Source organism: Hipposideros armiger, unplaced genomic scaffold, assembly GCF_001890085.2.
Source record: "Hipposideros armiger isolate ML-2016 unplaced genomic scaffold, ASM189008v1 scaffold_82, whole genome shotgun sequence".
In the NCBI taxonomy this organism is placed as follows: Eukaryota; Metazoa; Chordata; class Mammalia; order Chiroptera; family Hipposideridae; genus Hipposideros; species Hipposideros armiger.
In genome coordinates this window covers 4,210,971-4,225,153 of record NW_017731432.1, presented here as the reverse complement: position 1 = coordinate 4,225,153, position 14,183 = coordinate 4,210,971, and the positions used below count along the sequence as shown (strand labels likewise).

General features: G+C 49.1%; 2 protein-coding genes across 2 annotated transcripts in view; one reads left to right on the top strand and one right to left on the bottom strand.

The window, feature by feature from the left end:
* Window positions 1–6,146: 6,146 nt before the first annotated feature.
* On the top strand, window positions 6,147–10,012 carry BEST4 (bestrophin 4). Its single transcript, XM_019643723.1, is given in 15 exon segments — window positions 6,147–6,298; window positions 6,386–6,480; window positions 7,066–7,227; window positions 7,230–7,314; window positions 7,407–7,563; window positions 8,028–8,048; window positions 8,050–8,079; window positions 8,658–8,706; window positions 8,972–9,168; window positions 9,279–9,380; window positions 9,462–9,510; window positions 9,513–9,548; window positions 9,551–9,581; window positions 9,741–9,777; window positions 9,779–10,012. Coding segments are annotated over 15 exon segments (1,437 nt in total).
* Window positions 10,013–12,613: 2,601 nt separating this feature from the next.
* Window positions 12,614–14,183, bottom strand: part of RPS8 (ribosomal protein S8) — a 3,110-nt gene continuing 1,540 nt past the window's right edge. Inside the window, exons 3-5 of the mRNA XM_019643700.1 lie at window positions 14,017–14,175; window positions 13,651–13,780; window positions 12,614–13,200 (exon numbers count right to left, since the gene is read on the bottom strand). Of these exons, the coding sequence (XP_019499245.1) occupies window positions 13,091–13,200; window positions 13,651–13,780; window positions 14,017–14,175 (399 nt within the window). The 3' untranslated portion in view covers window positions 12,614–13,090. The remainder of the gene's footprint in view (window positions 13,201–13,650; window positions 13,781–14,016; window positions 14,176–14,183) is intronic.

Sequence of the window (14,183 nt, the reverse complement as noted above, 5' to 3'; positions counted from 1 at the left end):
TTTTATAGAGGAGTCAAAACTTTACATCCACCCATCTTAGGTTTTCAGATGGGACTCCTCAACAAAAAGACAGATTAACAAAAGAAAACAAACAACCGTTTAACATGTATAATTTATGTATACAGGGGAGATACCCAGGGAAAAAATGAGTAACTCTCCCATATGATTTAGAAATAGGGAAAGGGGAAGGGGAATGTAAGACTCTTAGGGTAGAGTAAATGATTTCTAGGAAAGATGAATGAGCCCTTAGAAGAGTGGATGGGAAATATGATAACTTGTGCCAAAGTTTGTTCCCATGTGATAGTCTCCTCTCCTGTGATATGAGATGAAACTCCCAGGAAGGGGATTTATGACCATTGAGTTCCTTTTGGAGGGTCTGTCTTTAGGCAGATAAGGGAAGTTCAGAGAGAGCCTGTCCCTCCATTTGCTGTTTTTGAAGTGCATACAGCTCAAAATAATCAATATGCCAAAGTAGCATATTTGGGCACATTCTGTTACCCTTCACTGTCTTTTCCCCTTGGGAGGATAAAAAGGTTCTTGAGCCCTCCTGGGAGCCAGGACACCAGGAGATCCTCCTGGATGCTGTAATTGAAGGACCTGGCAGCCTGCTCTGCTTCTTCTTTCAGTGTAACCTATGCTACCATTAATGGACTTTATCCACCTGCCATGTACCAGGCACTGGGCTAAGCATTTATCTTATTGACTGCTCACATTAACCTTTTGATGTGGATGTGATTGTTATCCCCATTTTACAGATGAGGAACCTGAGGCTCTTGCCTAAGGTCACATATAGCTACTAAGGGGTAGAGCCAAGATCTGAACCCAAGATATCTGACTCTACTATTCACCTTTGGCTGACTTTTCTGGGGGTCACTGGTTCTCTGTCCTTGCCTCTGTCCTCCTCCTACACTGCTATGTGTCTCCATATCCCCTTTACTGGTTCCCTTTCTCCTCCCCCCAAGACTCTCACAACCTCTGCCCAAGCTGAGGTTTTTCTGAGCTCTCTAGGTCTCAATCCCTCAGAGGATGCTGTCAGGCCCTCTGCCCCTCCTTGAGCACATGTCTCATACTCCTTGCCCCTTTGGCAGATCAGTCAAGAATTTCTTGACAGTGTCAGGTCACAGAGGTTAAAGGAGATTTTCAAGAATGAGACATGCAAAGTAAGGCTAGGATTTAGGAGGGGCTATTGTATTTAGCAATAAGGAGATCTCAGGTGTCCTTGGTAGGTGCAGAGGTGAAGGTGCTAAAGCCTGAACAGAGAGAAGAGAAATGCTAATAACTACAGTAGCATTTCATACTTACCATGTGCTATTCTGAGCACTTTATAGATATTAATTCATTTAATATTCATAATAACTCTGTGAGATAGATATTATCATTCCCATTTCCCCATGCAAAATTACGCACAAAGAGATTAAATGGCTTGCCCAAGGTGACAAAGGAAGTTCATGGTGGAATCTGGGTTTGAAAATCTGACCAGTCTAGCTCTGTATTGTTAACTGCCAAGACTTATATTCAGCTCTCGGCTTTGAGGAGGGGAGAGGGGCACTGGTGGCTAGCACTAGAAGAGCGGGAGCCAGGCAAGAGGAGAGGTAAGAGCTAGAGGATGATAAAGGGTGGGCCAGATGATTTACTGCTGGAGTGGTTCCCTCTCCTGGACCATAAACCAAAGGGACCTGTCAGCATCTGGGAAGCAAGATAAAGTGACTCAGGAGGGAGGGGCTGGGTGGGGCCTAGGGACCATCCTCTTCCTCTGGCAGAGGCTTCAAGTCCTATATCCCTGTGTGTGGCTCTGTGGGAAATTCACAGCCCAGTGATCCAGGGTGTTGGTAACAGGCAGAAGCCTGAGAGCCTCAAATGGGGATGGGGGTGGAGGCCTGAAATGCAGCCAGCTGCGTTGCCATTAAGGAACCCAGTCAGAGAGAAGCCCTCAGGGCCTTCAGGGCCTGAGCTCTGCCAGTCCCAGAGCCTGGCTTCCCAGGTACAAGAAACTCTTTAAGTGATAAGCAGCCCAAAATGTTCTAGGAGAGCCACAAATCAGAGCTTGGGAAAGGGCTGCACGGCCATGATGGCTGAGGCCCCTGAGCTGGTATCCCATCTTCCCCAAGTCAGTTCCTGGTTTTCCAGATCTCTGGGATGGACACACACACACACACACACACACACACACACACACACCCTGTTCTCTCCTCATACTGACATCTCACCTGGGCTCTAGAAGGAAAACATAACTCATTGAGACATGAGTAGGTTTCCAGACCTGCTCATCCAAGAAACCCATATGAAAAAGAGGGAGAGGGGCTAGATGTCTTTCAGGTTAAAAGGGACAAAAAATATAAAAGAAAGGAAAAGCCTGCCTGAGTTCAAGTCCTTCCCAGCTTTACCAAGATGAATCAGGTCCAATCCTACCATCAAGTGTCTCACGGGCTGGAGGGGAGATCTCCCTGTAAACAGATCATAGACAAGGATAATTAATGACTGCCAGAGAGGAAACCTAGGGGGCTTTGAGAAGTGATCTGGGGAAGATCATGGCAGGCTTTCCAGAGGATGCTCTAAGCTGGACCATGAAGAAGGAGTGAAAAGGACCTGGGCCAGAGGCTGGTGATGAGGGAGTAAAGTGGGGACATCTCAGAGGGCCTTGTGTACTCAGCTTAAAAGCCAGGCCAGCACTGTTTGGCTTGGGGACAGGCTGGCAGAGCATCAGGGGAAAGTTCTTTGCCTTTTCATTTCTGAAGTATTGCCTGGTTCTGGGATGCAACAGTGGACCAGTAGATGGAAACCAAAGGGAGTGGATTTGGCTTTTCGTGGTAATAGTAACCATCACTAAATGCCTACAATGCTCCAGGCTCTGGGCTTTGTTTCTTTGAATACTCCCAATTGCCTGCCAGGAAGGTGTTATTGATCCTGTTTTGCAGAGGAAGAAATAGATTCAGAGAGATTTGGTAACTACAAGGTTACAGAGAGCTAGAATTCAAACCCAGGTTTGTCTGATTCCCAAGCTTGTGCTCCTAACCACCCTCCTTCCATGCTTCCTCTCTTTAGGAAACACTTGTGGGTGGGAACCAGCTCACAGTGTGGGTGAAGGAGCTCCCCAAGACACATCAGATGTGGGACTGATATGGGCCAAGAGTAGCATTCCCCCACAACCCACAGGACAACTTTTAAATTTTATTTCCTTTAGAAATTTTAAGTCTCCTCTTCCCTAGTTTCTTAGCCCCTGGCTCTGATTACTCTTCTAATCAGTTTCTGAATCCTAGACTAAAGATTGCCCTAGATTGAATCACAGAATATCTCACCCACCCCTGCTTTAGATAACTACTTAAAACCTGTCACTTCCTAACATTCCCCAAGCCATTCTGGACCTATCCTATTTCCCCATGTATAAGACACAACCTTTTTCGAAAAATTTGGGGTCTAAAAACTAGGTGCGTCTTACACAGTTGTTGTAGTTTTTTTTACTTGCATTTTCCACTGTTTCCGCACTTGTTTTTTTGCACTCATACAACCACTGTATAAGACGCACCCAGTTTTTAGACCCCAAATTTTTCGAAAAAGGGTGCATCTTATACATGGGGAAATAACGTAACTCTTGGAAAACCCCATCCCAGGGACTAAATAGATTTTAACATTTCCCCAGGCCAGTATACTTGTTGATTGTAAACATTAAAGGCTAATGTTCTTTCCAAGCCCATAGCCACCCTACATCAATAGCTTTGAGCTCTGCTCTTTAAGAAATGTATTAAAATCTATTTTTCCTCATTTAGGGGCCTTGAGGATACAGAGGGCACCCTGGCAAGATTGCCAGTCGCAACTAAGGAAGCCAACACTGTCTTCCAGGCGGATCTCGAGACCCCTTCCTCTCATCTGAGATCAGATAGGGTGAGAGTCCCGTGAAGCCTCCAAATAGGCAGGGACAGCTCTATGCCCCTGCCCAGCAGGAAGCAGATACAGAAGAAAAGACCTCCTGTCCCTCAGCTTCCCATAAAGATTTTATGGGGATCACATCTCTCATGGGGAAAACAAGGCAGGCAGTTTAGAGGCAGGCATTGGGTCTCTGCATTCCTGCACGTCCCACAGAATGTGACCGCCCAAAAGACCTCCCCTCTCCATCCAAAATTGATCATTTTCATTGTAATTATCTACCCCTATGGGGAAACAAATGGGTACAAGATACCGTACTGGATTAAACCAGTCACCCACACCTGTGCAGTAAAGGCCATAACGACCTTCATTTCACCTGGGCCTCATTATACTATTATTATAATATCATACATATGCCCAGAAGTTCATTAATATCATTATAACAAACTGAATTCTGGGAAGGAACATGTGCAGTCTAAAGAGATGAGGTAATAGCTTAACAGCCTGTTGTCAACCATAGGTGTCAATCAAGTGGTACCACACCCAGAGAGAAACAGCCCATTCTAGGGAAAAAAGGATAAAAACTCCTAGCCCTAGCCAGTCAGGGCCTTTTGAGCTGTTTTTGCTCGGCACGCTCCAAACTCTTTGGAGTGTACTTTCTCTTCTAATAATGTCCTTTGAGCCTTCTCTACTGCTCCAGCCCGCTTCTGCTTCTTTGAAATGTATTTTTTCTTCTAATAAACTGTCTTTTTCTTCAACTTTACCTCTCTGGTCCATGTCTCCATTCTTTGGTTCCACAAGACCACGATCCTGGCACACACACAATCTCTCTCTCTCTCTCTCTCTCTCTCTCTCTCTCTCTCACACACACACACACACACACACACACACACACACACACACAAAACAAAACAAAAAACAAATCCTGCTTTAGGACCACCACTCCTGGGTTTGTGTGGATGGCTCTGGCACTGGGTGGACAATTGAGCTGGTGTCTTGGGTATTATTTCTTCTGTTTGACAGATGAAGAAATTGAGGCCCAGAAGTAGAGATGGCCACACAAGATCCTGGGCACCTCTAGGAGTCAGAATGCTGGACACAGGGCTGAGGGGGTCTGCATCCCTAGGACTGACTCCCAGATCTCTGTGGCCACATCAGCCCTGTGGAATGGGGATGGAGAAAGGCTGGGCCAGGCCCCTCAGAGCCTGGACTGGAAGTCTGGCAGTGTGGCTTGGTGATAGGATCCTGATCCCACAGTACGAGCCCTTGTTTAAGCCCACATGAGCCAATTCCAGCCTTTGAAATCCATTAACTCCAGCTTTGAATCCTGCCTCCAATTCATCCCAGCTGTATGACCTTCATCTGTGAAATGGGAATGATTCCTACCCCGTGGGGTTGCGATGAGGGGGTGATATAGTAGTGCCTTTGGCAGAGTGCCTGTCACTTAGTCAGTGCTCTGTGGTCAGCAGCTGTTATGATTGTAACAATTTATCGTGCATCTGTCTTCTCACCTGGAGCGTGGGACAGTAATCCCTGTCATCCTGACTTCAAGGACATAGTGTCATCTGTGGGGGCTGTGGGGTCAGTGCAGATGGCACTTCTGCCACTCAATGGCCAGCGCAGCCCTGCTGGGGTAGGGAGACACATCCGGTTCCCAGGACCAGAGGTAGCTGGATGACAACCTCAATCCATCAATGATAACCTCAGTCCAACCAACCTTTATGGACCCAGGAGGTACTTAAATGTGTGGGATGTGAAGGCTAGCCCAGTTCTCCTTCCTCAACTCAGGCTGCTTCCTAAAGCAGGTAGGCAGGCAGTTGTGGGGTAGAGGTGAGAGTGCCCTGGGCCTCAGGAGACCAGCTATCAGCTTCAAGAGCAAGATCCCAAGGGATAGGGGTGGGTTTGGGCTAGAGTTGAATCTGTCCTCAGGGGTTCAGGATCTGGTTATACCCAGCCCTGCAAGAAGCTGAGAGGAGCTTGGGGAAACCTCATGCATGAGCGGGCCTAGATCTCAGCTCCCCCTTGCCCCACCCCATCCTGGCTTGACCTCTGCACCACTGAGTCCTGGAGGGGAGGGGGGTGTGCTTTGTCTGCTCTGAGGCTTCCTCCCTTCTTGTCTCCTGACACAGGGTGAAGGCTAGGGTGTGTATGACCGGAGTTGAAGGGAGGTTGCCTGGGGAACTAAGCTTGGTGATGAGAAGGCAAGCTAAGGAGAAGGCTTGCTGGGGGAGCGGGGCAGCTCTGGGGGCAGTTCTCGTGATCTCCTACCCCAGGTCCCCAGCGCCATGACAATTTTGTACACCCTCAAAGTGGCAGAGGCCCACTTCGGAGGCTTCTCCGGGTTGTTTCTCTGTTGGAGGGGGAGTATCTACAAGCTCCTCTACAAGGAGTTCCTACTCTTCACCCTCCTGCATGCTCTGCCCAGCATCGCCTACCGGTGAGAGGGTGAGGTCTCAGGGCTGGCCTGTGGGGGACTAGGCTGCCCACCTCCCTGTAACTCAGGCCGACACCTGACCTCCCCCAGGCTGCTGCTGACCCAGGAGCGGAGGTACATGTATGCTCAGGTGGCCCGTTATTGCAACTGCTCTGCGGACCTCATTCTCTTGTCCTTTGTCCTGGGTAAGGCTTCCTCTAGTTCTCCCTGGTATCCTACTTACCATCTTCCCAGACCTTTGAGTTGGGGTGCTAATTCTGAGGGTCAGAATTGCCCCCAGTGGCACAGGCTGGAGGTCAACCAGGGTAGGCTCACAAGACCTGGGAGCTGTGTGCCGGGCCAGGATTACCAGAGGGCTAGGCCCTGCCATCACTTGCTGGACCCTCATTCCACATAAGGCCCAAGACACCTGCAGGCCTCACCACTTTCTGGATACTGGAGGGGGGCTGGAGAGAGGTGACAACCCATCCCCACCTTAACGGGAATCACGGAGCAGAGTTAACCATTACCTTACCTTGAGCCACCACTTCTCTGCCTTAGGAGGGTTGCACTCCTCTTTCCTCCCAGTGTGGTCCAGCACATCAGGGTGGGACCAGAGGAACAGGCTGTCCTTCCTGACAGTGAGGCAGGGGGCTGGAGCCAAATGTGTCCTTCCCTCTGCCTTGGTTTAACCTGGCCTGGACCAGGCACTCTGGCTGGGGGGCAGGGCACGCTGACTCCCAGACCCTCCGTCTTCCCTTCCCATCCCCCTTATTCATGGCGGCAACCAGGTTTCTACGTGACCTTGGTGGTAAACCGCTGGTGGGCCCAGTACACAAACATCCCGCTGCCGGACCAGCTGATGTGCGTCGTCTCGGCCAGTGTGCATGGCGTGGACCAGCGCGGCCACCTGCTGCGCCTCACCCTCGTCCGCTAAGCCAACCTGGCGTCTGTGCAGTCAGCACATGCGTACTCAAGCGATTCCCAACCATGGAGCAACTGGTGGGTGCAGGTGCCTCACCGGCCTCCTGGGAGGGCAGGTCTGACCCCCGAGGGGGGACTCCAGGGCCTCAGGACCTGAGTCCTAGAGGCAGAGAATGAGTCCGCGCCCTACCCACTTTATCCCGGCAAGTTTCATGTCCCAGGAAGAGAGGAAAAAGTTTGAGAGCCTGAAATCCGACTTCAACAAGTACTGGGTCCCCTGCGTCTGGTTCACCAACCTGGTGGCCCAGGCCCGGAGGGATGAGTGAATCCGTGATGACATAGATCTCTGCCTCCTCCTGGAGTGAGTCAGCTTAGGATCACGCCCACCTGCCCTCCCCTTAGCTTTGCAAACTGGAATAATACTTTTAGTACTTAACATTAATATGGTGTCAACTATGTACCATATATTGTTGGAATCATTGAACTTATATTAACTCATTTAACCCTCACATCAACTCTTGAAATAGGTACAGTACTACTGGTATCACCCTCCCCCTTTCACATATGAGGAAACTGAGGCACAGAGTGGAAAAGAAATTTGCCCAAGTCACACAGCTAGTTAGGGAAGCTGGGATTCATACTCAGACATTCTGGCTCGAGGTTCTGTGCTTGCAGTTATTTTGCTAAATTGCTCCCCATCACAGGCACCTCAGCCTGAAAGCAGACTGAGCCTTCAGACCTGGCCCAGGCCTAGTTTGTGCTGGGCTCCCCTGTTCTCTCCCCATCCTTCCTCACCTTCACTGACTTCTTCCTGCTCTTCCACCAGGAGCTGAACAAGTACCAGGCCAATTAGGTGCAGCATACTGTTCCACTATGACTGGATCAGCACCCTCTTTTTTTTTTTTTTTAAGATTTTTTTATTGGAGAATCGGGGAAGAGGAACAGACAAGTTGCTGTCTTTTTGTTCTTCAGTGTAGTTGTGGAGGACGTCGCATCACTGGCCCATGTTGGTATTATCATTGTGCTCTTTCCGGGTGAGGCAGATCAGGCGCCAGTCACTAGATGGCCACTCATGGTGGCTCATGGCAGCTCACGCCGGCTGCTGGCTGCTCACTTATGAGGTAGCTTATGGCAGCCCACTGCAGCTCCACTGCAGCCTACGCCGTCACCAGCGACTCATAGCAGCCCAGCTCCAGGTTGNTTACGCTTGTGCCAGCCACTCACGCTGGCTGCCAGCCACTCACGGTAGCTTATGGCAGCCCACTGCAGCTTCACTGCAGCCTACGCCATTGCTGGCTACTCACGGCAGCCCAGCTCCAGGTTGCGCTGTTGTTCACCATCTTAGCTGTAGAGGGCGCAGCGTCACTGGCCCTAATGTGGGATCTGAACCAGGGCCCTGCTGCTCAGAGCTGGCGTCCCAAGCCATCTCTTAACCAACGCACCACTCGGCCGGCCCTGTATCAGCATCCCTCTTGTCTACACCCAAGTAACTGCCTCTCACCTCCCCAGTCTCAGTGCCTACTGTATGTCCTGTGTGCAACACACTGAGAAGAATTAGAGATGATACCTGCCCTGGGGCAGTTCAGTCTAGTGAGACACTGAACAGCCAAAGGCTCAGCCTCAAAGCCGCCCTAGACCCCTACTAAGATAACTCCATCCCCTCTGGTGCTGCCACACCTTGCTACATGTTTTCATTAGTACTTGTCAGGCCCCCTTAAGGACAGGGACAACATTTCTCCCTGCCCCATTCAGCCTGGCTCCTCCTTCTCTAAGTGATGACCATAGCAGTGTACTCCTACTTTGCCCTCTCCTTGGTTGGCCACCAGTTTGTGGAACCAGAAGCAGGAGCTGCCAACCCTCAGGAGCCTCTGAAGCCAGGCCGGGAGCCAGGGCCAGCCCTGGGGGACATGGACATGTATGTGCCTCTCACCATTCTGCTGCAGTTCTTCTTCCATGCTGGCTGGCTCAAGGTGGGCACTTCAGGTGGTCATGCCAGCCTGCTCTGTAGACATGGATCCAGGGCCTACCCCAACTTTGACGACAGAGAATAGGGCAGAAAACATTGTCTTACAACCTGCAGGTGGCCGAACAGATCATCAACCCATTTGGTGAAGATGATGACTTTGAAACCAACCAGCTCATTTGGCACAACTTGCAGATAAGCAGGGGTCTGGAGCAGCTCGTTGGGCTTTTCCTCCCTGCCAGTTTTCAGTCCCAGTGTGGAGAGGAGAGGGGGATCTTTGTGACTTGCTGCCCACCCCAGGTGTCCCTGCTATCTGTGGATGACATGTACCAGAATCCGCCTCCTGCTGAGGACCCTACGCTGTGGCCACGGTGGCCGAGTCGCTGAGGCTTTTTTCCTGGGATCCACTTTCAACCTGCGGTGAGTGGCCCACGCTGGCGGATGCAGGACTTGATCCAGCACTTGGTCCCCAGGTCCTCGCCCACCCTCTGAGGCACCAATGACTCGGTCCTTCCCGCCCCCCTGTGGAGAGCCCATCCACAGAGCGGAGGCCAGTTCATCCTGCCCTCCTGCCTGCAGCGTGAGCGACCACCCGGAGCAGATCCTACAGGGGGTTGGCGTCCCCTGGGTCGTATCAGCGGGTACCCGCCGCGCAGACCACGCTGCTCAGCAGGTTCCTGGGCGCAGGAGAGCCCTTCCCCGCCGTTAGCCTCGAGAACTGTGGCCGCGCATGAGGAGACCTCCGGACCCCTCATCTGCTGCGCTTCCGGGTTGAGGAAGGTGGTGACCCGGAGGCCGGGGACTGCATCGAGGAGACGACGGGGTCAGGGGACCAGGCCCGGGAGCCTTGAGTAAGGCAGCCGTGCCCGGCCGCCCTGCCTGCCTCCCCCAGGCCTGACCCCACTCACTGCCCACTTTCTGGGTCGTGCCCCTTCCTGCCCTCGGCGATATCAGAGCAGCACTTCCTGTATGTCCTGAGCGGGAGCATTTAGGGATGAACCTTGAAAGATGGCGGGAAGGGCCTGAACCAGGGCTGGGAATGTGTCCACTTTGGCGAGAAGGTATGATGGATTGCTTGGGAGAGGTGAAGCTGGAGATGCATGGGACTAGGCATTGACGACTCAAGCCCAAGTGCACTGTTAATTTCCTCAGCAACGGGGACTAGGCCAGTTCTCAAACTTGAGGGAGCATCACCATTACTAAAGGGCTTATTTAAAAGTTCTAGGTACCACTGCCAACGTTTCTGATTCACTAGATTTGGAATGGGGCTCAATCTCAACAATTTACACTTGTAATAAGTTTCAAGGTGACAATACTGCTGCTGGTCTTGGGATCACAATTTGAGCCATACGTAAGATGTTTAGGATATACTTTATTCTGATAACCTTCCTCTGAGGAGGGCACAGTGTGTGTCCTAGGGGACTTTTATCTATGTTTACTTTTTTTTTATGTGACTATATTACTTGTGCAATTACAGTTGTTTAAAATTGAACTGGCATGCTGTGTGGTGGGATAAAGGGTTTCAGAATCAGCCCTGGAGACTGATTCAACGCAGATGTGAAAGCAGTCATACACCACCCAGCTGAGACTTTCAGCTTAGAATGCCAAGCCTTTCTCTGCTACCACCAAACCAACTGGGGGAGAATGGATAATTTAAGGGGTGAAAGTTGGCAGTCCCTCTCGGTGGGGCTGCAGTGCTGGGAGCACTTGGATGATGCTGTGAAGGGCCTTATGGAAAACAGCCCCAGAGCACTAGATTGGAGTCACTGCTAAACTGAGCTCTAAGGTTCCCATCTCCTAAGCTTAATTAGCCTCCACTAAAGAAATTGGTCAATGTCAAGACAACTTTAAGACCAAAGGATGACAAATCCCAGAACTCAAAGGAGGGGAGGCAAGATTGTGCAAGTAGAGAGGTTCAGCGTGTAGCCTCTGGCATTGTCAATTGAACATTTCATTTCTAAGCCTCACAGTGGCCAAATATAATGTGGAGATAACAGCACCCGAGATATTCACACAAAATACTCAAAGGTATTTTGAGGTTTTCTGTTGGGATAACAGGTAGGTAGCCTTGCTGCAGGGCAAGAATGGTCTTCTGTGAAGGCAGTGGAGATAAAAGTGGATGGATTCCACTCTTTCGAGAGAACCCACGGGTCCTGACGGATTAGAGGTAGAAGTGAAAGAGGGGGAGGAATCAAGATCAATGCCCTGTAGTGTTCAAATTAAAAACAATGTGCTGAATGTTGCTACACACTCCTACCTGGCGCAGAGCTCTCAGTAATCATTAGTTACTGTTAAGGTGGTGTACGGAGACATCATTGGGTGAGAAGGCAGGGACCAGGTCTTCCCAAAGCCAATGTTAAGGTTTTAGAGAGTTGGGTCTTGTCAAGTTTTTGTACTCAAAAAGTGTGTGTGTGTGGTTTCATCGCCTAGCTTATCTTTCCCAGTTGATTATTCACACAAGTCTGAAATTTAGCCAGTTGGATTTTGCGCTTTGGTTCTTAAAATATGTACTTGCACTTTCAACTTAAAATTGGAGAAAATCTTCAGGAACTCTTTAATTTAGCACATAAATTTGAGTGCCTGGTATATTGCCATGCACTTTTTCCAGATACTGGACACACAACTGGAAACAATCCGTTTCCCTGGAGTTATATTCTAAGAGAGGGCAAAAAAGACGAGGAAAATAAGCAAAATTTATGCCATGTTTTGGAATAAGGAGAAAGAAAAAAACTGGCAAAGGACACAATGAAGGCAACTGCAATTTAAATTGTGATCAGGAAAGAACTTACTAGGGTGACAAAGATCTGGAGGAGGTAAGCCGTATGGGTATGGAAGTGTTCCCAACAAAAGGAACGTAGCAAATGAACACCAATTCAGTTAAGGTCAGGAGGGTAGTCAGTCACTATAGAAAAAAGGGATCAGGGCACATTAAGTTCCATAGTATTTAATAAGAATTTTGAGATGAGAAGCTGTGTCAAAGATCTCATCTTTTAAAATAATCACGGATTGCTGGGATTGCACTGGGAACAGAAGTGGAACTGAGACAAATAGGATGCAAAAGTTACCAGAATGGTAGAGGTGATGTCAAAGGTTGAACAAGATGGTGACATTAGCTGTGGGAGTAAGGGTCAGGATGGCCCAAGACTTAGACTTAAACAGTCATATAAAAATAAGTATTTGTTGCATCTAGTTGAGAAACTATTTGCAAAGGGAGAGTTTGAGAAATGCGATCAGTTTTAACATGCCGACATCCAAGTACAGGTGTCAAGTAGGTCTAGGCTAAAATCAGAAAGATGGAACATAACCCACATTTAAATGCTGGATAGACGATGCAGCCAAATAGCTGACCCTTAGACTTAACAATGCAGAAGCCACTGGCAATCTAACATACTTTTGAATAGTGAAGGGTGGAAGGAATTAGGACTCGAGAAAATTATAAAAGACATCCAAAATCTGACAGAATACATATATTTAAGTATATGTAACTTGCTTTCAACAGTGCAGAAATCTGTTAACACAATTTCAAGATTTCAAGACCACTTGTAAACCCAGGTTGTAAACTAAGTTAAAACCAGGTCCAAGAGGTATAGGATGTCTAAACGAATCAACGTTAGAGGAAACATTGCTTCAGGTTCCAATCACGGTCCAGTCAATACCCCAGTATTGTTGGGGGTCCCAGTGATGGGATACCTCCCTTATTATGGTCTCTGTTTGGCCTGAATGCCACATCCCTGCCCCCACTGATGGTCAACCTTTGGGGTGAGAAATGTCCTCTTTATTATAGAAAGGCACAGACTACATAATAGGCCTGGCCTTCAGGGAGAGGGAAGTGGGGGCACTCTCCAGTTTGCCAATCGAGTATTCAAACAACCTGGACACAGAACACAAAACACCTTTATTACATGGGCTAAGCTAGGAGGGAGGATGATTTATTTGCCTTTACGGGCCTTGATTTTCCTCAGATAGAACTCCAGCTCCTTGCCCTCTAGCACATAGCCATCTGCTCGGCCACACTGGCCTGGTCTTGAAGCGATGCAAGCTGCAAGAAAGTAAGTAGCCCTTAGCAAAATAATACCGTGGACTTCCCCAAACCTATGTGCCCTTGAAAGTTGGTTTAGGTATCCTGGGGGCAGGCACGAAACCCGTTGTCTCCTCAGATATACTTTATCGTCACATAAAATCAGTAGCAGAACTGGACAAAGTTTTCATCACTGAGACAGCCCCCTTAGCCTGGGCACAGACTTCTCAAAGTACACGGAAACTCAGAGGCAGAGACCAAGCTCAGGCCTATGGACTCCTGCCCATTATGTCCCATTTTAGTTTCACACTAATGGGTGACTGTTTATTTGTATTTGTATGCTGTTATCCCTAAATGGTCCTAGTGAACCCACTATACCACTTGGAGTCAAAAGAACTCAGGCAAAGGTAAAATGCAGAGGGCACTCCATTATCTTCTGCCTCCCACCCCTCAACGCAACAGACATCTCACCAAGAAGCTTGCCCTGTTGGAACTGCTCCTCTAGAAGACTGCTGATTTTGGCATTCTTTTTCCTTTCATCGTATTTCTTCTGAATTTTCTTTGATCGCTTTTTGTTTAAAATCTCTTCTTCCTCAGGAGTCTGAATAAAAGAGATACAGATGGGTGATCTGGGGGCCAGCCAAACCCTAACTCAGTGAAGAAATGTCATCATAGCCTTGAACCCTACACATCCCAACTCCTGCCTTCCTCAGCACTAAAGGCTTTCATCTCTCTCCCTTCAGTAGCAGAACTGGACAGAATTTTCATCACAAGAAGGCTGGAATCAGGCTGGCCTCCTCCCACCCCTATAAGGAAGTTGATACCCCAAACACGCACCAGCTTGGCCCCCTTCTTGCGGCCTAGGGGCAGTGCATAGTGGGACTCGTACCACTGTCGGTACGGTGTGCTGTCAATGAGCACGATGCAGTTCTTTACTAGGGTCTTGGTGCGGACCAGTTCGTTGTTGGATGCATTGTAGACCACATCAATAATCCTTGTTTTGC